Raw genomic sequence first — 25,965 nt, forward strand, 5'->3', positions numbered from 1 at the left:
CTCTTCTCTCTGTATAAAGAATGCTTTCCAGGCAGAACCAAATCCAGCACAGGCGGGGAATCTGAGCTCCCTTCGGATATTTTGGTTGATAAGACCGTGCCACCTAGCAGAGCAGGCTGAAGTTCTGCCCCATGAGCTCAGCCCCCAGAACAACTGATGACACTCGGCAGGACAGAAGTCAGAGAGAAGCAGGCATCTCTCATGTAAGAACTGCCAGAACTGGCTTCGGTCCTGTGGAGACCTTAAGCTTGGACTTACGCTTCCCTTTCCCACCAACACACACAATTCAGAGTGAGTCTAGTTAATTAGAATAAAGCTCTGCTTTTCTCATGAGGACAGCTTCAATATCTTAACTACCAAGCATGAGATTATTTTCAGAAAAACCTTAGCACGATGCCCCTTCCATCTTCTTGATTTATCTATCAATTAAGTCATCACTATGTACTGGTATAGGGTGGAGGCCTGACTGTAATTTCCCTAATTGGTTTAAACATACCCAAAGTAATAATAGCTTTCATACCACTTATTCTGTGTGTGGAACATGTGTGGATGTGCTGGTGAATGTGCATATGTCCACATGTGTGAAGTCCAGAGGTTAACCTCAGGTGTGTTCCTGAGGACTTTCTTAGTTACGGTTACTATTGCACTGAAAAACACCATAACCAAAAGCAACTTGGGGAGAAGAGGGTTTTCTTTTTTTTTTTTTTTCAGCTTACAGTTGCAAATCACAGCCCACCAGTGAGGAAAGTCAGAACAGGAATTGAAGCAGAGCAGGAACCTGGAGGCAGAAGCTGGTGCAGAGGCCATGGAGGGGTGCTGCTTACAGACTTGCTCACCCTGCTTTCTTACACAGCCCAGGACCACCTGCCCAGGGCAGCACCACCAACAATGGCTGAGCCCTCCCATATCAATCACTAATTAAGACAAGCACCACAGACTTGCCCACAGGGAAATCTTATGAAGACATCTTCTTAATTGAAATCCTTCCTAAACCACTCTAGCTTATGTCAAGTGGGCATAAAACTACTCAGGGCAGGACTCCTGTCTACCTTGTTTGTTTGCTTTTAATTTATCTATCTATCTAGTGTGTATGTCTGCATGTATGTCGGTCTATACAGTATGTGCAAGTCTGGTGCCCACAGAGGTCCCCTGAAGTTACAGATAGTTGTGAGTCACTATGTAGATGTTTAGAATTGAACCCTGGTTCTGTGAAAGATTATTCAGTCTCCTGACCCCTGGCCCATCTCTACAGCACCCCCAGAACTCTGTTTTTGTTTTGTTTTGTTTTTTAAGACAGTGTCTCTCACTGGAACATGGAGCTTGTCAATTAAGTTAAGCTGGTTGACCAGCAAAACCCAAGGATCCTTCCATCTCTGCCTCCTTAAGTGCTGGGGTTACGAGCACATACCACCATGATGGGCTTTTCATGTGGGTTGTAGAGATTAAACTCTGACTCCCGGGCTTACAGAAAGCACTTCGTGGACTGAACCATCTCCCCGGTCCTCCAGTTTGTGCTTTGTGCCTAGGCCACCGCACACCTAAGGAAAAGTCTGTACTAGTGTGTTCCTCCTCCTCCTCCTCTGCACTAGTGAACTTCTCCTTCAGTGGTGGACCCTCAGAGATGCTTTATACGAGTCAATGGCCTTTCGACACACATAATTCAAAGGCATTAGCTGTACCCTACGTCTGTCATGGGGGAGTCCTATAAGATCATCTGTGATGGGTGAAGGGGTCCATAGTTAAATAAGACACTAAAGTGGGCTCCACAGTCACCTAGAACAACTGTATGTACCTTACATTTGCAAATATCACGGGTTCCCAATAATCCTTTGGGTCTGTGATTTGTTCTTTGCTTTGCTTTTGTTTTAAGACAGAGTGTCACTATGTAATCCTGCCTGGCCTGGAACTCACTATGTAGTCCAAGCTGGCTTTGAATTCAGAGGTCCACCTGCTTTTGCTAGGATTAAAGGCCTGTACCACCACACACCAAGAGATGGGCCTTTGAGTAACATACTTTTTCTATGTGACTTCTGCCAAAGCAGAATTTAAACTTAAGACACAAAACAGGTAGACCTCTTGTTTTAAAAGGTACTTCGTCTTTACTTGTTTTGTGAGACAGGGTCTTTTATGAAGCACAGAGTAACCTTCAACTTGCTATGTAAAAGGGATGACCTTGAATTCCCGATCTCCCTGTTTCTAACTCCCAAGTGCTGGGATGACAGATGTGTGCCACCAAACCCTGCTCTTCTTTATTTAGCTTTCTAAGTATTTCCCATATATGTTTTCTGTCATTATAAATCCTGGGGCAGCTGGGTGGTGGGCAGCATATGCCTTTAATCCCAGTACTCAGGAGGCAGAGACACAGGGGATCTCTGTGAGTTTGAGGTCAGCCTGGTCTACAAAATGAGTTCTAGGACAGCCAGAGCTGTTACACAGAGAAAACCTGTCTCAGAAATAAATAAATAAATAAATAAATAAATAAATAAATAAATAAATAAATAAATAAATAAAATAATTAATTTTGGGGTACAGGGGCTGGAGAGATGATTCAGTGGTTAAGAATGATTGTTGCTCTTGCAGAGGACCAGAGTTCGTTCCTAGCATCCACACTGGGCAGCACACAACCACCTATAATACCACTTTTTTTAGGGGTTTTTTTTTTTTTTTTTTGTGGGAGGGACCTCTATGGCTACCCAAACCCATGTGCTCATACACACCACACACACACACACACACACACACACACACACACACACACACATTTAAAAAAAAAAAACCTGCCCAGACATCTTGGAGCACACCTTTAATCCCAGCACTCAGGAAGCAGAGACAGGTAAATTTCTGAGTTTGAGGCCAGCCTAGTCTACATAGTGGGTTCATTCAAGCTAGGGCTATATAGGAAGATCATTTCAAAAAGAAAAAAATCTGGAGCATACATGCAAAAACACTCCAGCTTTCTTTACAGAGCACTTGGTGCAACTGTTATATGTATAATTTAACACTTAAAATATATTCTTGTTAGCTGGGCGGCGGCGGCGCACGCCTTTAATCCCAGCACTCAGGAGGTAGAGCCAAGTGGATCTCTGTGAGTTCAAGGCCAGCCTGGTCTACAGAGCGAGATCCAGGACAGGCACCAAAACTACACGTAGAAAACCTGTCTTGAAAAACGGATGGAATTTTGCTTGTTTGAGACAGGGCCTCACTATGTAGCCCAGTCTGGCCTTGACTCTAACAATCCTCCCGCCTTGTCTTCCTGTGTGTTGGGATCAACAGACACACTCCACCACTACACCCAGCTTTTCAAACATTTTCTGATGCTATAATGATAGTAATGGAAACATCACCCAGAAGAGGATGATGAAGAGATACATGGAGCGAATCTTTCTATGACATTGTCTGCCTTTGGCAAAGGGACTCACTGACTACTTACTTATCCAGAACACATCATCACAGGCTGCATTTGCAGCCATAATTACTAAGACTTGATTCTAGCAGGGTCTGAAATCAGAGTCCTACATTTCTGCCCCTACCATCTAATCTGTGTGTGATTCCTCCTGTACCATTTGCGTCTATTGTCTAATCTCTGTGAGACTTACTGGAAGCAGACTCTGTACTTAACTGCCGCTGTCCCTTATACAGAGGGACCCTTTGCTTGTTAAAAGCCTCATCTCTACGGTTGCTATGGAAACTGTTCCCTTCCTCTCCCCACAATCCATTCTGGCTCCCTGCTTCATGTGCTACTCTTTATGATTGTAGTAGAAAAGGACTGCACATTTTCCCATGCCCTTTTCCAGATTCAGATCTGCAACTGGCGGTGTGTGTGTGAAGAGGCACCCTACCACCTGATGTCCTGACAGCACTGTTTTCCTGTCTCAGCTACAAAAAGGATTTTCACAGCCATGTCTAAAATATTTACAGTATGGACTGGCTGGTTAGCTATAATATGTTTCATGATAGGGCCAGGATTTTCTGTGAGGTACTTAACAATCAGAGCATGGCTCAGTGGCAGCCTTGTTGTATCAGGTATTATCTCACTCTTTTCTATCTTTGTGGGGAGTGGGATTTCATGTGTGTGCATGTGAGTGTGATAGGACAACTTGGAGTGTTGTTCCTCAGACACCCTCTACTGAAGTTCCAGGCCCAGGGTCTCTCATGGGCCTGGAACTTCAGCAGGGAGGCTAGGCTAGCTGTCCAGCAAGCTTCCAGGGACCAACCAGTCTCTCCCTCCCACCTCACCATCTCTGGGATTACAAGTGCACACCACTGTGCCTGGCTCTTTAGGGTTCTGAGAATCTGAACTCAGGGCCTCCTGCTTGCAAGGGTAATACTTTATCAACTTAGCCATCTCCCCAGCCCCTCTTTTCTTCTACCATCTCCAAAGTGCAAGGTAAATGGGAGAAAAAGCAAGTATTGCTGGAGCCTAGAGACAGGTCTTCTGTCTGATACATACAACAGAATTAATCAGGATAAGAGATGCTGTAGTGGTGGAGACACTTTGAGGAATTGGGGTGGTGGCAAGGGGAGGGGAGCGAGAGATGGAGAGAGGGAGAGGGAAAGGGAGAGAGTATTTATTCAGTTCTGTACTTTAACTGCACCGCCTCCTAAGGTTATCCACTGTGTCACATCACTAGTAGTTGGGAAGTTCTTTCCTGGGTTTTACTCAAAACCTCCATGCTGCAGTCTGAGCTCATTGCACTCAGCAGAGATGGAGACTAGCCAACCACTATCCTTGGAATAACAACTCACTAGGGACTCAGGGCAGGAAGGTCATCCTGTCCCCTTCAATACTGCGCAACCTGCCTGACCACGCCCAGAGCTCGGGGCAAGGACAGGGAAACCCAGGTTGGCGACCTAGACCCTAGCAGGTAACAAAGGGGGGGGGGGGGAACAGAAAAGAAAAAAAAAATCCAGACAACGATAACACCCAGATAGAGACCACTATAGAAACTCCGAGCCAGGGGCAAGATGGCTCCCCATGGTTCGGGCTAGACTGCAGAACTGCCACACAGTGCTCATCACAGACCCATTTTAACTAGATGCTGTTCAGCGCGGAGGCCGTGGACTCCGCCCTCTGCTGGGTCCTGCAGAGCCCCTACCCTAGCCCAAGTCGGAGGGGAAAACTTGGATCTGGAAAACTGCAGGTGGATGACTGCAGCTGCCACTCCATCACAGAGCGGTGCGCAGAGCCACAGCTACTGCATCCCGGCCCCGCCCATGCGGCGCTTTGGCTCCGCCCCCAGACAGGCAATGGCCAATGAGCTGCTCCTGCCGCCGGCCTTTAAGAACCGCGCGCACTCTCCCCGCAGCGGACGCAGCCAGCCTAGCACTCCGCGGGAGTTTCCATGGCGACCGAGGCCCGGACTGCGCGGCCTGGCAGCGTTGCCATGGAGACAACTCCAGAGCTGGGGCTCCGGAGCCCCGGCGCATCCCCGGCTCAGAACCCCGCGGAGCCTCTGTGCGAGGCCGGTGCCGCGGTGGCCGCAGCGCGCTGGGATCTGCGGAAATACTCCTTGCTCATCGTGATCGGCGATATCGGAACAGAAAGTCAGCTGAGGGCCGTGCGGGCCCACCTTGAACAAGGTGAGCCGCTGTCCTGGCTGTTCCGCAGCACTCCATCCGTGCCTTTCCGCCATCTGCATTCATCTCCCAGTGCACACTTCTGTAGCCTCCATTTCTATGTGCACTTCTCGAGACCTGTGCCCCTGTCACCTGCATGTCTTCCATGCATCTGTGTCCTCTCGAGCTGCCAACATCTCGCTTGCCCATTCTTCCCGAAAACCCCGTGAAGAGCTCCGGGCAGACCCTGGAGTCCCACTGGTCACACCCCTTTCCCGCAGTGTCTCGACTAGACGTCGGAAAGTCCTCGCCAGACCCTGAAAAGCCCATGTCCCTACCTTACAGTTTCTTCTTTAGGGGAGCTTTCTGAACGCAGGGTACACATCACAAACCTCTGAATGCTGGCAGCCAAGTTGAGAGAGTTGACCTTCGTGGCTCCTCAGCTCACCTCCCTCAGCTGTGCCTGTGGCGCAGTGCTGCGGAGCCACCTGCGGGTGGAAGCGAGCCTCCTCGGAGGGGTGGAGGTAAGGGAGGGGGGGCACAGAGAGAGAATCTAGAATCTAATTTAGCTAGAGGAATCATTATGAAAACCAACGGTATATGGGAATAGACCCTTGAGTGTCGCTTCTACCATAACTGGACAGCCTTGCAAAATAAAACAAAAACTGCAAGCTCATTTATTACCAAATTCAGTCTAAACTCTGCTCTTTGCCCTCTGGCTCCCACAAAGGGGAAAAAGCAGTTGCGAGATACCTAGAGGTGCTAGCTACCCTCCTTAGAGGTGTTCCCTTCCTCGCCGCTCCTCCTCCAGGAGCTTGACAGTGCTCTCTGCAGTCCCACCAGATGACTTTGCCTAGAACCCCCTCTCTTTTTTTCTTTCACAGGGATTCTCTCCTGGAACGTTGACTTATCGTCCTTTGACTTGAACCAACAGTTGAGACTCTTCATTACCCGGCACCTAGCTCACTTCTCCTCAGAGGTCAAAGGTTAGGTCTAGGGTCATTTGTCTCAGTCCTTTGGGTGTGGGCTGGAAGAGGAGAGGTCCAGTATCCAGGGCAGAACTGGCCTCGTGGGAGGTTTGAGCAGGGGAGAAGGGAGGGTTTTTTGTTCTTGTTTTTTTAATGGCTCCACAGCTACCCAGACATTCCCAGTACACTCTTCAAACACACGATATGATGTCAGAACATAATTTTTCCAAGAAGAGCGTTATTTGTACACAGCAGGTGACGAGGGCTGCTAAGAAAGTGCTCAGATCACTTTCAGGCAAAATTCCAGGCTTTTCTTCTGTGTCCCCCTTTCCGCTTCCCCCAGCCTCCCTGTCCCCCCTTATACACACTCCAGAGTGCCTTGCTTAACATCCCAGACCCTTGTTTCTCACAGCCCACCCTTCAGGAAGCATTTCTGTTTCCTCTTCACTTAGCCAGCAGCTCTGCAGAGCAGAGCAGAATGCTGCTCTCAAAGGCTGAGCAGATCAGCACCATCAGATCAAGGCTGAGACAAAGGTCTCTGGATTTCTTGAGGCTTGGTTCTGGGATCATTTCTGCTGAGTAGGAGAAATAGTCTAGAAGTGTGAGATAAGATTTTAGGAATTATCATTCTATGACAGATGTCTACTGAGTACAGGACGTCCTACGTCCCTTGATAAAGGTGTTGGACATCTGGTTGGATTATTGTAGATGTTGACACACCAATCCATGCAACTTTCTTTTTTTAAAAACAGGGTCTCACTATGTAGTCCAAGCTGACCTTGACTTGACATATAGTCTAGGATGGTATCAAACCTGTTATCCTCCTGTCTCTACATCCTGAGTGCTAGGACTGTAGGTATGCATCACCAGACCTGCTTCCATGGAGTTTTATAGAATGTGAATTCCATTAGGCTCATAGTCATTGCCATCAAATAACAGAATTCATATGTCAATAATTCTCAACAGCCTAGTACAGTAGAAAGTCACCTCTTTCTGCTCCTCCAGTCTGGCAGATCTTTGGTCATTTCCTCATTGATCGTTTTTCATGAGCTGCTGAGAAGTTGGAGAAAACTAGGCTTACATGAGCAAAGCTCCATTATACTCAGAATATGTGCAGCAACTTGAAAAAAAAGTGTGAAGCTGAAATCTTCCTGATGGACTGGCTTTCTGTCAAACTAGCCACTTACTCTTTTGAGATTCCCTTCTGTTGAGAATTACCCATGTCATGACGTCCTCCACTATTCCCAGTAACCAAAGAGACTATACCACTCAAAGCTCCTAGAAGCAAGACTGAATAAAGGAATTGCAGGGGATTAAACTCATTACTGATGTTTGGGGTTGTTTTTTATTAGGAATTCACACCAAATGCTCTAGCCTTGTCCTTTTGGCCATAAAGACTTTAAGCAATGTAAGAAATGAATGGAACTTAAGACAAAATCCTTAGCTATTCTTCAGATTAAGATGAAGGGAATGCTTGGGAAGTGGTTTGCAGGGAGACGCATTCTCAGGCACTTCTTGGAAACAAGCGTCGGTATAGAAACACCTACTGAACGCTTCAGAATTTTGCTATGATGTCCTCAAGAGGCTTGGGGCTATCCACCCAAAAGGAAGGCTGACTTTTAGCATACATTTTGTTCATGGTGGCCTATGTCCCTGGAGAACAGTGGAGAATTTCCTGGAAAAAAAGAAAAAGAAAAAAATAATAACAACCCGCAGAGCTTCAGGCAGCCATGGCCCCACCCTGCTGGCTTCTCTGTCAGCTGTCCCTGCCCACCGTCTGCCCAGAGCAGCTGCGGAAGCTGCCTCCTCCTTCAGCCTCTTGTGATTGCCCAGGCTAAAGTCATCAGGAGCTGGGGGGGGGGGGGGCTCAAGGAGATACACTAAATACCCCTGGCTTGACCTTTTTGGCCTGCTCCTTAGGGAGACCGCCATTTCTTCACACTCTAGGCCAAAATAATGAAGGAACAAAATATATCTTGAGTGACAGGAAGAGTGCCATTACCACTAGGGCTCACCCTCTCTACATTTACAGTCCCACCCCCCCCACACATACAGAAAAAAAGAGACCCCATAGTCAGTGGCCCAGCTCCTTCTAGTGGTCAAGTCTGGTAAAAAGCTTTAAAGGGTAGTTCTCATACCATGTGCTCTTCAGCAGAGATTTGGGGGCCTTCCTTTAGAGCTTCTACTCCTTCCCCTAAAAATCCCTGAAGCTTCTAAGCATTTTTAACACTTAACTTAGAAAAACCTAGGATAATTGAAAACTTAGCTTAAGGCCTGGGGTGCAGCTCAGCAGTAGAGTGCCCACCTAACATGCAGTTCATGCAACTCAGCAGTAGAGTGCCCACCTAACATGCAGCTCATGCAACTCAGCAGTAGAGTGCCCACCTAACATGCAGTTCATGCAACTCAGCAGTAGAGTGCCCACCTAACATGCAGTTCATGCAACTCAGCAGTAGAGTGCCCGCCTAACATGCAGTTCATGCAACTCAGCAGTAGAGTGCCCACCTAACATGCAGCTTGGCAGTAAAGTGCCCATCTAACATGCAGCTCAGTGGTAGAGTGCCCACCTAACAGGCAGAAGGCCCCAGACCCACAGGGAATAGGGATAGGGAATGGTGGGCCGACACACTGACACATCTCTACTGAGTGTCAATATGTCTACTGTTGAACTCCTATAAGAAAGGGAGGGTTGGCTGGGTGGCGGTGGATCTCTGTGAGTTCGAGGCCAGCCTGGTCTACAGAGCAAGATCCAGGACAGGCACCAAAATTACACAGAGAAACCCTGTCTCAAAAAAAAAAACAAAATAAATAAATAAAAATTTAAAAAAAAAAGAAAGAAAGGGAGGATTGATATTCTAAGACTTGAAGAAGCACAGGCTAGCCTGGTGTGGTGGTGCAGTCCTATAATCCCAACATTGGGGAGGTAGAGGCAAAGGATCATCCTTGACTACATAGCAAGTCCATGACCAGTCTGGGCTACTTAAGACCCCAGATCTGGAGCTGGAAAGAGGTACAGGGGGTGGAGAGGGGAAGGCTGAGAACCCCTTGAGTCCTTCTGTCTGACTCTTTCCATTCATGTGCTCAGAGGATCCTGATTTAGAGGTTTACACTGTTATCTGAAGTGGGAAGGCAGAGAGAGAAGAGTAGAAGTCAAGCCTCGTTCTGTAAGCATCTCCAGTTTGGGGTTTGCCTCAGATTTATCCCAGTTTACGGAGTTTACCCCAGTACTAGTCTGGTCTGGGATTCTGGTTTAGGGTACTCATTCTGAAATCTTCCACAAAGAAATATTCAGTCATGTTGGTGCATCACAAGGTTAGGATTCTAGGGAGGAAGAGAACTCTTTCAGATGAAGTCAGTCCTCACAGCATGACTGAAGGATGGCGCTAATGTACCCATTCGCTAGTCCAGAAAGCAAACTCTGAGACTAACCAACTTGTTTAGTGGTGTGGTTCAGAAAGTGGCACCATTTCACTGCAGGAGAGTTGAATCAAGGGTCAAGGGGTCACTCACAAGCGGCTGCATAGAGATGAGGAGAGAAGGAGAACCAACTGTGACTGTGTACAAGGTGTGGTGTGTGTGTGTGTGTGTGTGTGTGTGTGTGTGGCTTAGAGCAAGGGTGGATTCTGCTTTCAGTTGGGAAATTTGTTCTCAAGCCCAATGTCTACTAAAGTGCCCTCAACACTGAGAGAGCCCTCAAAAGCAGAGAGGAGACAGGAGGTTGGAGGCAGGATGAAATGAGAGCAATGAAGTTGTGGAAGGGGGTGGGTACTACTCCATGATGCTCAGGACTGAGCCTGGTTTACACAGTGTGTGTCTATACAGATGGCCTCTCCTATCCAAATGGGGATATGGCCATGTTGCTGCTTTGCATCCCGGATCTGAGCAAGGGTTCTTCTCCTTCTGTTCCCCCTGTTCCCCAGAGTACTGGTGACTCAGCTACTCTTCTCTGGCTGTAGCTTAAGGGGGTTGGGGGTTGCTGAGAGCAGAGACTATTTTGGCTTCTCTGACCTTCAAAAGCAGTCCTTGGCAGCCTGGAGCAAGGGTGGGGCTGGGGCTGGCCAGTGAGGGAGGAAGGAGAGGACCACACCCAGGGAGGGTTAATGAGGAGAGGCCAGGGATGTAAGAGTGTGAACATCACAGGGCAAAATGAGTGTTGGCTCCAGCTCTCCAGATCTTTCCTTTGAATCCTGGAGCACTTAGCTGAGTCTGAGGCAGAGGCTGAGATAAGGGCACAAGGTCAACATAAGAAGGTTCAAGATCAAGGCAGACAGACACAGCAAAGCGACAAGGAGGAGTCCAGACCCAAACACCCTACAGATCATTTCTAACTGAAAGAGTAGTTTATATTAGACTGGTCTATAGCAAGAAGGCTTTGCCTGAGCCGGGGCTCCAGGCGATGATCCTAGGTCCTTCCCTGAAAGGCAGAAGCCTCCCTTACCCTTCAGAGACTGCCTCCTGACAGCCAGGACACAGAAGCCGCTGCTTGTGTGGGCGATCTCGCAGCCATGCTGCATTAGCACGGGCCTGCGTGCAGCTCCCAGGGTCCCTGTGCCCCACCCCAGTGGATTGGGGACTATGTCTGCTCCAGAATTTCACACTATCCTCCAGTCTAAAATGAGACACATTTTTGTCCTCCCCAGTTTTCCATTGATGTGGTCAGGACAGGGTCCAGCTTACCACATCACCCACCATCGCCACACTGCTCCCCTCCATTCACAGCCCCCCAGCCTCTGTCTCCTGTTCTTGCAGTGACTGAAGGTCACTCTCTGGGTCCATCTGAGGGGAGAGGCAGCAGATGGTTTCTAAGAGGAAGGGGGAGGGCCCATGCTACCCTTGCCTCCTATAACTGGCTCTGTGCCCCAGTGCATGAGGCTCTGGTCCTTTGGTTGATGCTGAGAGGGTATTTATTAACTAAACAGGATTTGGGGAGAAGGTACTCAGAGCTGCAGGAGAGATGGATCTGGCCCTTTGAACTGCTAGACAACCCCTTAGATTCCTCCCCTTCCCCGTGGCCAAGCAGAAGCACCAGGATGCTGACACTGTGCAGGCCAAGAAACAGTTAAGTCTCCAGTACCTCGTCACAGACCAGCCCCTCTTCCCCGCCCTGGCACCGCCCTCCCCAGCAAGCAGCCCCCCCTCACTCCCACCCCTAGTGCCGCAGACTCTTCCCTGAAGCCACCCGGCTAAGGCCGGAGCCGAGCCGATGCCTCCATGAGGGGCTCCCTCCTACATCCCAGGGTAAGAGCCTAACAGGAAGGCAAGTCATGGCAGAGGGATGGGGGTGCTGTGCTAGGGACTGGGGATGGGGAGCAGCTGATACCTTGTAAATCTGGTGCATCTGGACCTAGGCTAGCCTGGTGGGAAGGCTGCCTGAGATGGAGAGAGGAGGCAAACATTACTGACTGGGGTTCAGCCTGGATCCAGAGCCCGTGGATCCAACAGGGGCTGTGACAGTCCACCTCTGTACTAGGTGGGGGTGGGGACCATCAGCTGAGAGGCAGTAACAGAGGGTGGTGCCACAGGCTTTGCCTGGCAGCCAGGGCATAGAAGGAATTTGGGGGCTATGTCTTTGAGGAGAAACAGAAGAATCTGAGAGGAAGGGGGCTGTTATGGAATGTATCTTCTGGGAGGGTCCTTGGGTTATCAGCTACTACACTGGTCAGCTGCTCCTATTCTGGGATGAGTAGGGCAAGTGGATGAGTTTTTGCCAAGTAAGGGAAGGTGGGTAACACTCTGGAAGAGAAGGGAGGAATGGGTCACTAAGACGTGGCATGTGCCTGCTCACAGGCTAACTGGTTTGTTTTTGGCTCCCCTCACCCTATTCCCTGTGGCCAGTTGGAGCTTAGGGCTTTAAGCCCCCCTTTGTGGCCTCTCTGAGGCCGCTCAGGAGCTCGAGAGCACTGGTTCTTCTGCAGCTGCCCTGCATTCCGGGTCCGTCAACCCCAGGGGTTCCCCGTCTCGGCCCCACCCTCACCTCATCTGTGCTTTTCCTCCCAAGATGGGGGCTCTTCAATAGAGAAGCCAGTTTCTTCTCCCTCTCTGTATGCACCCCCATCCCCACCCCACCCCCCCATGCAGAGGCAGCCAAGAAAATGACTTGTCATGCTGGGGTGGGGGGTGGGGGCGGAGCTGGAGGCTGAGCTCAGCGCGCACACTCACACACACTCACACACTGCGGCAAACTGCAGCTGCCTGAGCAACCCCCTTCTGCCTCACTGCGGAGACACCTGCCCTCCTGCCCACTCAGCTTCACACCCGAAGCCCACCCCCGACCCTAGCACTGGTCTCGGGAAGTGCCCCAGTCTCTTAAGATAGTCCTCCACAAAGATAAAGGAAAAACAAGGCAGTTCCCTTCATCGGAAGAGCTGGGGAGCAGAAAAGAGAAACAAGGCTGTCCCCTCGGCCTGAGCAGGGATTCGGGACATAATGGACTTGCTCCCAGGGCTAGGGCTGGGGTCTTGTGTCAGGACAGGAAGTGGGATCAGAGGTCTTGTGAGGATACACTGGGAACCATGAAGTGCTGGAGTGGAGATCATTGCTGGAGAGGAAATCTCTTTCTGTTCCACCTAAATTGAAAGTGTGACCTTGTTTGTGTTGAGGGAGTCCTGGCTTTCCTAAATCTGAACTACTTAAGACTGGCAAATGATGTTGACATCCCTAGCCACTTAAGTCCTGCCCCTGCCTGCCTCTGAGGTGGTGCTCATCCTCGGAAGTGACCTTAATGTATCCCTCGATTCCCAAGTTCATAGAAGAGGACCCTTGAACTCCTCTTGGGCCCAACATGCTTGGTATAGGCTTTGAGTCTCCAGCACCCTCGGTTTTCCCAGCTGCGTTTGCAGCCCTCTGCTGCCTAGGTCTGCCTGACCCTCAACACCAGACTCTTCCTAACAAAAGCCCTGGCCATAGACACCCTTGTCCCAGGCTCGACAGAAAAGGGAGTTGGAGTCACAGAGGAGGGCTCAGGGAACAGACTATGACCCCCTCCCCAGTATCCTCCTGCTGTTTGATGCTCAGCCTCTAAGGTTAACCCTATGGTGGCTGCAAGCGGGAGGAAGTGGAGGAGGGCCAGCCCGTGAGCCTGGGAGGTTGCATCCTTCTGTAATCTGTCTCACCCAGCCCTTTCTAATTTCACTGCTTGGTGTTTTGTGTGAGGCTGGAGGAACAGTACTGGGGAGAGGATCGGGGACGCCATCGTTCCCCATCCTGAGCATCGACTCTCGACTTCTTTGGTGGTGGTGGTGGTGGTGGTAGTGGTGTTTTTTGTTTGGTTTGGTGTTTTTTGTTTTTGTTTTTGTTTTGTTTTTTTTTTTTTTTGGTTTTTCGAGACAGGGTTTCTCTGTGTAGTTTTGTGCCTTTCCTGGATCTCGCTCTGTAGCCCAGGCTGGGCTCGAACTCACAGAGATCCGCCTGGCTCTGCCTCCCAAGTGCTGGGATTAAAGGTGTGCGCCACCACCGCCCTGTTGGTTTGGTGTTTTCGAACAGAATTCTCTCTGTAGCTCTGGATGTCCTGGAACTTAGCTGGCCTTGAATTCACAGAAATCCACCCACCTTTGCCTTCCGATTAAAGGTGTACACCACCATGCCCAGCTTGCTGTTGTTTTTATTTTGGGGGTGTGTGTGCATGCGTGCATGTATAGGTAGATCAAAGGACAGCTTGCAGGAGGTGGCTCTCTCCCCACCTCAGTCCTGGGGATCAAACTCAGGTGTCAGGCTTGGCAGAAAGCACCACTGGCCCTGTTTCTTGGCTTTGAATGAACTCAGCCACTTACTTCCAATATCCACAAGAGGTGTTCAGGAGGGACAAGTGGGGGAGTGTGCTAGGCGACTCTGAAGCCTGGGCACGTGAAGGTGAGATAGGAGAGGGAGTGTGAAACACTTGCGGATGGTGTGCATGGGTCTGACTGAAGGTCTGGCAGAGTCAGAAAACAGAATTGCAAGTTGGAACTCTCTGTCCTTGAATTATAAAGCTCCAAGAACCAAGCTGACACATGTCTCCCAAATCGTCTGGAACAGGACTTCTGTCCTTGGATGGGGCAGTGGGTGTGGAAAGGATGGGGAAATCTGTAGAGATGGAAGCTACTGTCTCCTCTACTGGCCAAGGGCAAAAGCAGAGAAAGCTCAGTAAAGACTGTCATCCCAGGAGCCCTCCCTCCAGCTGAACTCCGCCCCCACCCCCCATTCCCCAGGCAGCACCAGGAACTTAGTGCTCCAGAGGGACAAAAGCTTCTTGTCAACAGGGCAGTCTGGGGCAACCGGGCAGGGCCTGGGCAGCAGAGGGTGTGGCAGATGGAGGAAAGGGAGAAGTCAGTTAGTGTGGGGGAGGGGAGGAAGAAATCCTGAAAGGAGGGGCTAGAGGAAGCAGTTCCTGGACCTTACTTAGTGGTATCCTAGATGGCTGGGTTTAAGGCTAACCAGGACTCAGTTTCCCCTGTACTCTGTTTTCTGATCATTTGTTTTTTCCTCTCCTGCCCCTTACAGTACTTCTCATTTTAAGTTAATGCCTACTAATCTCAATACAAATGCCTACGTCTCTCCCTCAGGCCAGAGGACCCTCTGCCACCAGAGTGAGATCCTAGAGACCATCATCCTAGTCAACCCCAGTGCAGACAGCATCAGCTCAGAGGTAAGGTCAGGGCTGATGCCTTGTTACCTTTGCGAGGTCACTACAATCTCGTCTGCTATCCCAGCTGACATAATCCTCAGCCCAACTCCGGGGCATCCCAGTAAGAAACATGTCCATATATTACTGAAGTGGGGACCGGAGTTTTCAGTGCCTTCCCCTGGGTCTCCCAAATCTGTGACCAATCTGTCCTCCCATTTCAGGTTCACCATCTTCTTAGTAATCCATCAGCTCACAAACTCCTAATCTTGAGTGGGCAAACTCTAGAACCTGAGGGAGACCTTATCCTACAGAGTGGTACCTACTCCTACCAAAACTTCGCCAGGGTCCTTCACAGTCCTGAGGTAAGCTCCCTACTGAGCGTCTGAGAAGGGGACAAGGGGCAGGATTTAAATTGTGGTGAGAAAGACAAGGAAGTCTTGTTATTATTTGACCATCAGGAACCCTGACAGGGATTCCTGTCAGGGAGGTAGGCATTTACCTCAGAAACAGGCAAAGATTAGGGGGCTGAATGTGAGTCAGACTAAGACAACCCGGATGACCTGATTGGCTTCTGTCTCCACTCCTCTAGATTGCCCAATTGCTCAGCAATAGAGACCCTGGGATCCAGGCTTTCCTCACTGTTTCCTGCTTAGGGGAGGGTGATTGGAGCCACCTGGGTCTGTCCAGTTCCCAAGAGACCTTGCACCTCCAGCTAAATCCTGAGCCTGTATTACCCACCATGGATGGTGTGGCTGAGTTCTCCGAGTATGTCTCTGAGACTGTGGATGTGCCATCCCCCTTTGACCTGCTTGAACCCCCCACCTCAGGAGGCTTCCTCAAGCTCTCCAAGCCTTGCTGTTACATCTTTCCTGGTGGCCGTGGAGACTCTGCCCTCTTTGCTGTCAATGGTTTTAACATCCTGGTGGATGGTGGTTCTGATCGCAAGTCCTGCTTCTGGAAGCTGGTGCGGCATCTGGACCGCATCGACTCCGTGCTGCTCACACACATTGGGGCTGACAATCTGCCAGGCATCAACGGACTCCTGCAGCGCAAAGTGGCAGAGCTGGAGGAGGAGCAGTCCCAGGGCTCCAGCAGCTATAGCGACTGGGTGAAGAACCTCATCTCGCCTGAGCTTGGAGTGGTGTTCTTCAATGTGCCTGATAAGCTTCGGCTGCCGGATGCCTCCCGGAAGGCCAAGCGCAGCATTGAGGAGGCCTGTCTCACTCTCCAGCACCTAAACCGCCTAGGCATCCAAGCTGAGCCTCTGTACCGTGTGGTCAGCAACACCATTGAGCCGCTGACCCTCTTCCACAAAATGGGTGTGGGTCGGCTGGACATGTACGTCCTCAACCCTGTCAAGGACAGTAAGGAGATGCAGTTCCTCATGCAGAAGTGGGCGGGTAATAGTAAAGCCAAGACAGGTATTGTGCTGGCCAATGGGAAGGAGGCAGAGATCTCTGTCCCCTACCTGACCTCCATCACCGCTCTGGTGGTCTGGCTCCCAGCCAACCCTACTGAGAAGATTGTGCGTGTGCTTTTCCCAGGAAATGCTCCCCAGAACAAGATCTTGGAGGGCTTGGAAAAGCTTCGGCACCTGGACTTCCTGCGATATCCCGTGGCCACACAGAAGGACCTGGCTGCTGGGGCTGTGCCTGCCAACTTGAAACCCAGCAAAATCAAACATCGGGCTGACAGCAAGGAGAGCCTCAAAGCTGCTCCCAAGACAGCAGTGAGCAAGCTGGCCAAACGCGAGGAAGTGTTAGAAGAGGGAGCCAAGGAGGCCCGCTCAGAGCTGGCCAAGGAGTTAGCCAAGACAGAAAAGAAAGCAAGAGACGCGTCGGAGAAGCCCCCAGAAAAGCCCTCCAAGCCCGAGCGGGTGAGGACAGAGTCCAGCGAAGCACTGAAGGCCGAGAAGCGGAAGTTGATCAAAGACAAAGTGGGGAAGAAGCACCTGAGAGAAAAGATATCAAAGCTGGAGGAGAAAAAGGACAAGGAGAAGAAGGAGATCAAGAAGGAAAGGAAGGAACTCAAGAAGGAGGAAGGGAGGAAGGAAGAGAAAAAGGACGCCAAGAAGGACGAGAAGAGGAAAGACACCAAACCGGAAGTAAAGAAATTCTCCAAACCAGACCTGAAGCCTTTCACCCCCGAGGTCCGCAAGACCCTCTATAAAGCCAAGGCCCCTGGAAGAGTCAAGACGGACAAAAGCCGAGCTGCCCGCGGGGAGAAAGAGCTGCCTTCTGAGCCCCGGACACCCCCAGCCCAGAGGGGGCCCACAGCACTCCCAACTGTCAGTGGGCACAGAGAGCTGGCCTTGTCCTCACCAGAGGACCTCACACAGGACTTTGAGGAGCTGAAGTGTGAGGAGAGAGGTTTGCTGGCTGAGCAAAGGGACGCAGGACTAGGCGAGAAACCACTTCCTGTGGATGCTACAGAGCAGGGACACCCAAGCCCAGCCATCCAGGAAAGACATCCCTCTGTCCCAGGGCGGGATCAGGAAGAACACGTGATAAAGGAGAAGGAGGTTGTCCCAGACTTTCTTGAGGACAAAGGGACCAAGAACAGGGGCCCAGACTCAGGGGCTGAGACAGAGAAAGAAACCTGGGAGGAAAAGCAGCAGAGGGAATCTGAGAAGGTCCTGGAGAGCGCTGAGGCCAGGGAGGAAAGTGAACCTGAGGTGAAGGAGGATGTGATAGAAAAGGCTGAGTTAGAAGAAATGGAGGAGGGTCACCCTTCAGATGAGGATGAGGAAGAGACGAAAGCTGAGAGTTTTTATCAAAAACACATGCAGGAAGCTTTAAAGGTAATCCCAAAGAGCAGAGAGGCTCTTGGGAGCCGGGAACTGGGATTTCAGGGCAAGGCACCTGAGAAGGAGACCTCATCATTCCTAAGCAGCTTGGCCACGCCTGCAGGAGCCACTGAGCATGTCTCTTACATTCAGGACGAGACAATCCCTGGCTACTCAGAGACAGAACAGACCATCTCAGATGAGGAGATCCATGATGAGCCAGAGGAACGCGCAGCCCAACCCAGATTTCCTACAAGTACCTATGACCTCTCTGGGCCTGAAGGTCCTGGCCCCTTTGAAGCCAGCCAGCCCGCAGATAGCCTTGTTCCTGCCACCCCGAGCAAAACTTATGGGGCACCTGAACCTGAGCTCACCTACCCTCCCAATATGGTGGCTGCCCCTTTGGCCGAAGAGGAACATGTATCTTCAGCTACATCAATCACCGAGTGTGACAAACTCTCTTCCTTTGCCACGTCGGTGGCTGAGGACCAGTCTGTGGCTTCACTCACAGCTCCCCAGACAGAGGAGACAGGCAAGAGCTCTCTGTTGCTCGACACAGTCACAAGTATCCCCTCCTCCCGCACTGAAGCCACTCAGGGCTTGGACTACGTGCCATCAGCTGGTACCATCTCACCCACCTCGTCACTAGAAGAGGATAAGGGCTTCAAGTCCCCACCCTGTGAGGATTTCTCTGTGACTGGGGAGTCGGAGAAGAAAGGGGAGGCTGTGGGGAGAGGCCTGCCTGGGGAGAAAGCTGTGGAAAAGAAAGAGAAGTCAAGTGTAACAACATCTGAGAAACTTCCCAGTCAGTATGCTGCCGTGTTTGGAGCCCCTGGCCATGCCCTCCATCCGGGGGAACCAGCCCTCGGAGAAGCGGAGGAAAGGTGCCTCAGCCCGGACGATAGCACGGTGAAGATGGCATCTCCTCCGCCATCTGGCCCCCCCAGCGCTACCCACACACCCTTTCATCAGTCCCCGGTGGAAGAGAAGTCTGAGCCTCAAGACTTTCAAGAAGACTCCTGGGGAGACACAAAGCATACTCCAGGTGTGGGCAAGGAGGATGCTGAGGAGCAGATGGTCAAGCCAGGGCCTGAAGAGGGCGTACTAGAAGAGGGGAGAGTATCTCTTCCCAGGAGCCCCCAAGCCCAGGACGCCCCTGTCAGCCTTGCCGGGGGTCAGACTGGCTGTACCATTCAACTGTTGCCAGAGCAAGACAAAGCGATAGTGTTTGAGACTAGAGAGGCAGGTTCAGCACCAGGAGCAGAAGCCCTTCCTAGCGAGGTGAGCGCACCGCTTGAAGAACACCGTGGGCCTCAGGGAGATGAGGCCCTTCGGTCTACCGATCAAAGCCTTTCCCCTGAAGATGCAGAGTCCCTGTCTGTCCTCAGTGTGGTCTCCCCAGACACTGCCAAACAAGAGGCCACCCCCAGGTCTCCCTGCAGCCTGAAAGAACAGCATCTGCACAAAGACCTTTGGCCAATGGTATCTCCAGAGGACACTCAGTCACTGTCTTTCTCAGAAGAGAGTCCTAGCAAGGAGACTTCTCTGGATATCTCGTCTAAGCAGCTCTCTCCAGAAAGCCTTGGCACCCTCCAGTTCGGAGAACTAAGCCTAGGAAAGGAAGAAAGGGGGCTTCTGGTAAAGGCTGAAGACACCTCTTGCCACTCAGCTCCTGTGTCAGTTCCAGAGTCCCACATAGCCACAGTGTCTCCTCTCACAGATGAGACTGCTGGAGAGGCAGATGTCACAGATGAGAGCCCTGCTGGGAAATTACCTGGAAGTCCTTTCTCTCACTCTGTACTGTCAGGCGACAGGAAACACTCACCCGGGGAGGTCACGGGCCCTGGTGAACATCCGACAGATGCCCTTAGGACATCTGACAGCTCCCTCACCAAGAGTCCCGAGTCTTTGTCAAGCCCCGCCATGGAGGACCTTGCCATGGAGTGGGAAGGTAAAGCTCCAGGGTTGAAAGACAGAACTGCTGAGCAGAAGGAAGAGGAACTCAAGCTAAAGAGTGAAATCCTACAGCAGAAGGACAGAGTTCTGCAGGAGAAGGGTGCCGTTGTCGAGCAGGACTCGGTCATGCTTCTGACAGACAAGGCTCTGGATGAGAAGGACGAGCCTGGGGGACAGCTGGGTAAGACTTCAGAACAGAAGGACAGAGACTCGGACCAAAAGGTTGCAGCCGTAGGGCTGGCCAAGGCTCTAGAACCCAAAGACAAAGACTTAGAACAGAAGGACCAGGTCCCAGCAGAGAAGGACAAGGCCTCAGAACAAAAGGGCACAGCCCTGCCACAGACCCAGGCCACAGAACCAGAGGACAGAGAACAAGAGCACAGAGATTCAAAACAAAAAGACAAGACCCCAGAAGAGAAAGACAGACCCTTAGGACAGAAAGACAGGGCTCCAGAGAGCAGTGCCCCTGAACCAACACAGACAGACAGAACCCCTGAACAGAAAAGCAAGGCTAATAAAGAAGAGAAGGAAGAGGCCTCAGGAGAGACAGACCTGGCCTTAGAACTAAAAGACTGGGCCCCAGGAAGGAAGGGTGGTACCCTGGACCAAGACATGAGGGCTGCTGAACAGAAAGATGGGACCCTAAAAGAGGAGGATAAAGCTCAGGGACAAAGGAGCTCTTGCCTGGAAGATGAAACCACAACACCCAAAGAGACAATCCTTGACCAAAAGGCTCCAGAAAAGGCCAAGGCTGTGGAACAGAAGGATGAAGATGCTCTGGAGAAGACCAGGGCACTGGGGCTGGACAAGAGCCCAGTACAGGAGGGCAAGTCCCGGGAGCAGGAAGAAAAATACTGGAAGGAGCAGGATGTGGTCCAGGGATGGCGAGAAACATCCCCAACCCGAGGAGAGCCAGTTGGAGAACAGAAAGAGCCTGTTCCAGCCTGGGAGGGCAAGTCTCCTGAGCAAGAAGTTAGGTATTGGAGGGACAGAGACATGTCCCTGCAGCAGGATGCATACTGGAGGGAGCTAAGCTGTGAGAGGAAGGTCTGGTTCCCCCATGAGCTAGATGGCCAAGGAGCCCGTTCACGGTACTGCGAGGAACGTGAAAGTACTTTTCTTGATGAGGGGGCAGATGAACAAGAGGTGACCCCTCTGCAGCACACTCCCCGGAGTCCCTGGGCCTCAGATTTCAAGGATTTCCAAGAGCCCCTGCCACAGAAGGGGCTGGAGGTGGAGCGTTGGCTTGCCGAGTCGCCAGTTGGCCTGCCGCCAGAGGAAGACGACAAGCTGACTCGCTCTCCCTTTGAGATCATCTCTCCTCCGGCCTCCCCGCCTGAGATGACCGGACAGAGGGTCCCTCCAGCCCCAGGACAAGAAAGCCCTGTCCCAGACACTAAGCCAGTACCACCCACGAGGAATGAACCTACCACCCCTTCATGGCTAGCTGAGATCCCACCATGGGTACCTAAGGATAGACCCCTGCCTCCTGCGCCCCTCTCTCCAGCTCCAGCTCCCCCGACACCCGCCCCGGAACCACATGCTCCTGCGCCCTTCTCCTGGGGCATCGCTGAGTATGACAGTGTGGTGGCCGCAGTGCAGGAGGGGGCGGCTGAGTTGGAAGGTGGACCGTACTCCCCGCTGGGGAAGGACTATCGCAAAGCTGAAGGGGGACGGGATGGAGAGGGTGGAACAGGGGCTCCCGACTGCAGCCCCTACGGTTCAAAGGTCCCAGGAGCTGGTGAGGGCCACGCGGCCAGAGAGACTGAACAGACTGAACCAGAGCAGAGGGAGCCCACACCCTATCCTGAGGAGAGAAGCTTTCAGTACGCAGACATCTACGAGCAGATGATGCTTACTGGGCTGGGCCCTGCTTGCCCCACTCGGGAGCCTCCACTGGGGGCATCTGGGGATTGGCTCCCCAGCCTCTCAAGCAAGGAGGAGGCTGCTGGCCGTAACACATCTGCAGAGAAGGAGTCTTCCTCTCCCGTCTCACCCAAAAGCCTCCAATCGGACACTTCAACCTTCAGCTACGCAGCTCTGGCAGGGCCCACGGTACCTCCCAGGCAAGAGCCTGAGCCAGGGCCCAAGGTGGAGCCCAGCCTCACCCCGCCGGCAGTGCCGCCCCGTGCTCCGATCTCCCTGAGCAAAGACCCAAGCCCCCCTCCTAATGGAAGCACAGTGAGCTGTAGCCCAAACAGGAGGACCCCATCCCCAAGAGAACCGTGCCGAGGTCACTGGGATGACACTAGTGACTCAGACCTGGAGAAGGGGGCTCGGGAACAGCCAGAGAAAGAGGCCCAGTCCCCAAGTCCCCATCACACCATGCCTGTGGGCCACTCCTCAATGTGGCCTGAAACTGAGGTCCATACCAGCCCTTCCTCAGACTCACACCTAGGACCTACCCGACCAAGTCTGGACTTCCCTGCTTCAGCCTTCGGCTTCTCCTCCTTGCAACCTGCTCCCCCTCAGCTGCCCTCTCCAGCTGAACCCCGTTCTGCACCCTGTGGCTCCCTTGCCTTCTCTGGGGACCGAGCACTAGCCCTGGTTCCAGGAACTCCAACCAGAACCCGACACGATGAGTACCTGGAAGTGACCAAGGCACCCAGCCTGGATTCCTCACTACCCCAACTCCCATCACCCAGCTCTCCAGGGGCCCCTCTCCTCTCCAATCTGCCACGACCTGCCTCACCAGCCCTGTCTGAAGGGTCCTCTTCTGAGGCTACCACACCTGTCATTTCAAGTGTGGCGGAACGCTTCCCTCCTGGTTTAGAGGCTGTTGAACAGGGCACTGGTGAATCGGGCCCAGGAACGGAGCCAGCTGCCCACAGCCTCTGGGACCTCGCTTCCCTGAGCCCAGCACCTTTATCCTCATTGGACTTGGCTCCAGCTCCAGCTCCTAGCCTGCCTGGAGACATGGATGATGGTATGCTGCCCTGCCGCCTGGAGTGCTCAGGGGAACCCACCAAGAAGCCAAGCTCCTTCCAGAGCCCCTCTGGAGATCATGCAGCCAACGGCCTAGCAGAAAACAGCCCCAGTCTCCCAGGGCTCGCCACAGCCAAGGCAGAAAAAGAAGAGGCTGAGGCCTGCTCTGCTTGGGAACGAGGGTCCTGGCCCGAGGGAGCCGAGAGGAGCTCGCGGCCAGACACACTTCTCTCATCAGAGCAGGGGCTGCGTCCTGGGAAGAGCTCCGGGGGCCCACCCTGCAGTCTTTCTCCTGAAGTTGAGGCTGGACCTCAGGGATGTGCTACCGAGCCCCGCCCCCACTGCGGGGAGCTTTCTCCCTCATTCCTGAACCCACCTCTGCCCCCATCCACAGATGACAGTGACCTTTCAGCAGAAGACGCTCGGCTGGTAGGAAAAGGAGGGCGGCGCCGGGCAGGGAGGCCAGGGTCCACAGGGGGCCCGTGCCCTACGGCTGATGAGACACCCCCCACATCAGCCAGTGACTCGGGCTCCTCGCAGTCAGATTCTGATGTCCCGCCAGAAACTGAGGAGTGTCCGTCCATCACAGCTGAGGCAGCCCTCGACTCAGATGAAGATGGGGACTTCTTGCCTGTGGACAAAGCTGGGGGAGTTGGTGGAACTCACCACCCCAGGCCTGGCCACGACCCGCCGCCGGTTCCCCAGCCGGACCCCCGCCCATCCCCTCCCCGACCAGATGTTTGCATGGCTGACCCCGAGGGGCTCAGCTCAGAGTCTGGGAGAGTTGAGAGACTCCGAGAAAAGGAGAAGGTGCAGGGGCGACTAGGGCGGAGGGCCCCGAGCCGGGCCAAGCCCGCATCTCCTGCACGGCGTCTGGATATTCGGGGAAAACGGTCACCTACCCCTGGTAAAGGGCCTGTAGACCGAACCTCTCGGGCCCTGCCCCGACCACGCAGCACTCCAAGCCAGGTCACCTCAGCAGAAGAAAAGGATGGACATAGTCCCATGTCCAAAGGCTTCGTCAATGGACTCAAGGCAGGCTCCAGTGAGTATGTTAGGAGAGCGGGAATGGGAACACGGTGGGTCGGAGCAGTTACGTGCTGGCTAAAGACTCTAGCTGTTCTGTTCAAGAAAGTGGGGAGGTGACCAAGTATTCTTTGTTTATGTTTTTTTCGAGACAGGTTCTCTCTGTGTAGTCCTGGCTGTCCTGGAACTCACTCTGTAGACCAGGCTGGCCTTGGACATACTGAGACACACTGAGATCCGCCTGCCTCCCTCTGCCTGAGTGCTGGGACTAAAGGTGTGCATCGCCACCGCTGGGCTCTTTTTTATAACAATGCATTCTGCTTGTCTCTACAGCAGCCTTGGGCTCCAAGGGTGGCTCTGGCCCTCCTGTGTACGTGGATCTTGCCTATATTCCAAATCACTGCAGTGGTAAGACTGCTGATCTGGACTTCTTCCGCCGAGTGCGTGCATCCTACTATGTGGTCAGTGGGAATGACCCTGCCAATGGCGAGCCAAGCCGGGCTGTGCTGGATGCTCTGCTGGAAGGCAAGGCCCAGTGGGGGGAGAACCTTCAGGTGAGTAGCAAGAGACACAAAGGAAGGATTCTGGTCAAAACAGCAGGACAGCCCTAGCCACCAAAGGACAAGGTCCTTCCTGCGGCAGCAGGCTCATCTATGAGACCATCAGGCTGTCCTTCCCCTTCGTTTGTCTTTTCTTCACATTCTCACCTCGGGCATGTTTTCTTCCTCTCAGGTGACTCTGATCCCCACTCATGACACAGAGGTGACTCGTGAGTGGTACCAGCAGACGCATGAGCAACAGCAGCAACTGAACGTCCTGGTCCTGGCTAGCAGCAGCACCGTGGTGATGCAGGACGAGTCCTTTCCAGCCTGCAAGATTGAGTTCTGAATAGGCCCGCCCTCCCTTCCCCAAGGATCCACTCCTCTAGCTCATTAGAGAATGGCTGCTGCTGAGTCCTTTGGGGTTGAGGGAAATGGAGCTCGGTAGGGGGGCAAGGTCATGTTGTGAGGACTTGGGCTTAGTGGGAGGTGCTGTCCTTCCCCTCATCTGTCCCTGGGGTCTCAAAACCAAAGGCAATGGGGGGGTGATATGAAATTCTGAAAGGTCACCTGAAACCCTCTCCCAGCATGGGTTTCAGTGAGCACACTCCATCCTTGGAGGGAGATAACACCCCCGTCCCCGAACCTCGTTATTTATTTGGCATGCCAGAAAGGATTGCCAATAATTTATATGATGTAGGGAAGGCCACCGTTAGTAAGGTGCCCAGAGCTGCACCCTTTCCGCCATCTCCCATGCCCTAGCCACCAGGGGCTGGGTTCCAGCAGGGGCCTGGGTGGCTGCTATACTGTCTTTGCTTCCCTCAATATCTGAATGTCTCAATCCAAAACTTGAAGCTCTTTAGACCAAGAACTAAGGACAGGAAAAAGGATCTCATCTCCCAGCCCCAGCTTCATACCATTTCCGACCTAGGGCTGTGCCCAGACCAGGCCACCTGGGCAGCACAAAGGGCAAGGAGAGCCCCAACCTCAATCCCTCCAAACTCCCTGATCATCTAGTCTTCGCCCACCCCATTCCAACAGTCCTGATCCCTTCTCATCCCCTGCTTGGCTTCTCTGCATGTGGTCATCTGCTATGGCCTGGTGTGTTAAGGGTTAAAAATAAGCCACTGCCTGACTGCCATGTGTGACTCCCCCAACATTCCAATCCTCTACCATCCTGCAGCTGAAATGGGAACACTGGCTGCCTCTCTAAACCCACACTCTTAGGCAGAGGTTCTGGGAGGTGGAGGCTGGTCTAGAGAACGTGTGGAAAATGGGAGAGGAGGGGAAAGAAGAGAGGAAGCGGAGGAGGAGCTATAGCTGAACTCCTCCAGAGTGAAGTAAAGACAGGCTGAGCACTCTACTACAGGACAGGACCTCGCCCCAGGCAAGCCAGTGAGCAGCCCTGCTAGACCCTGCTGGACGGAGAAACCCAGATGCTGGTAGTCCCTGAGGTTTGCTTTCTTCGCCAAGCCAATGGGAAATCAAAAGGAGCCCACCCCATGTTCTCCCTAGCTCCCTCTTCTCCCCTGCTGTGCTCTGCTCCTCCCCACACTTCCCTGCTACAGTTCCCAGCTGCTGTAACAGAGCCACCTTCAAGTCTAACAA

At 52.5% G+C, this 25,965-nt stretch overlaps 1 protein-coding gene and 1 long non-coding RNA gene across 4 annotated transcripts; one reads left to right on the forward strand and one right to left on the reverse strand.

The window, feature by feature from the left end:
- The first annotated feature begins 5,342 nt into the window (after positions 1-5,342).
- Positions 5,343-24,940, forward strand: Map1a (microtubule associated protein 1A). Of its 3 annotated transcripts, none has more exons than XM_059261242.1 (7): positions 5,343-5,580; positions 6,441-6,542; positions 15,065-15,147; positions 15,348-15,488; positions 15,716-23,837; positions 24,152-24,372; positions 24,551-24,940. In XM_059261242.1, the coding sequence occupies exons 1-7, from the start codon at positions 5,343-5,345 to the stop codon at positions 24,704-24,706; spliced, it is 9,063 nt and encodes a 3,020-aa protein (XP_059117225.1). In that variant the 3' UTR covers positions 24,707-24,940. The 3 variants fall into 3 exon arrangements, with proteins under 3 accessions (XP_059117225.1, XP_059117226.1, XP_059117227.1); XM_059261243.1 differs by having other exon boundaries at positions 5,437-5,580; positions 24,155-24,372; XM_059261244.1 differs by lacking the exons at positions 5,343-5,580; positions 6,441-6,542 and adding an exon at positions 11,728-11,762.
- LOC131909551 (uncharacterized) lies at positions 7,851-24,405 on the reverse strand. Its single transcript, XR_009378875.1, has 2 exons — positions 23,695-24,405; positions 7,851-8,199 (listed from the first exon to the last, which is right to left on the reverse strand). It is a non-coding gene; the product is annotated as an uncharacterized LOC131909551 (long non-coding RNA).
- Positions 24,941-25,965: the final 1,025 nt, after the last annotated feature.

Source organism: Peromyscus eremicus, chromosome 4 (assembly GCF_949786415.1).
Source record: "Peromyscus eremicus chromosome 4, PerEre_H2_v1, whole genome shotgun sequence".
NCBI lineage: Eukaryota > Metazoa > Chordata > Mammalia > Rodentia > Cricetidae > Peromyscus > Peromyscus eremicus.

Excerpts from the sequence above, each read along its gene's own strand:
- Map1a (XM_059261242.1), top strand. The coding sequence starts at position 5,343 with ATGGCGACCGAGGCCCGGACTGCGCGGCCTGGCAGCGTTGCCATGGAG. Across the intron at positions 15,148-15,347 it reads CAGACAGCATCAGCTCAGAG|GTTCACCATCTTCTTAGTAA; the intron begins GTAAGGTCAGGG and ends CTCCCATTTCAG. Across the intron at positions 23,838-24,151 it reads TGGACTCAAGGCAGGCTCCA|CAGCCTTGGGCTCCAAGGGT; the intron begins GTGAGTATGTTA and ends TTGTCTCTACAG.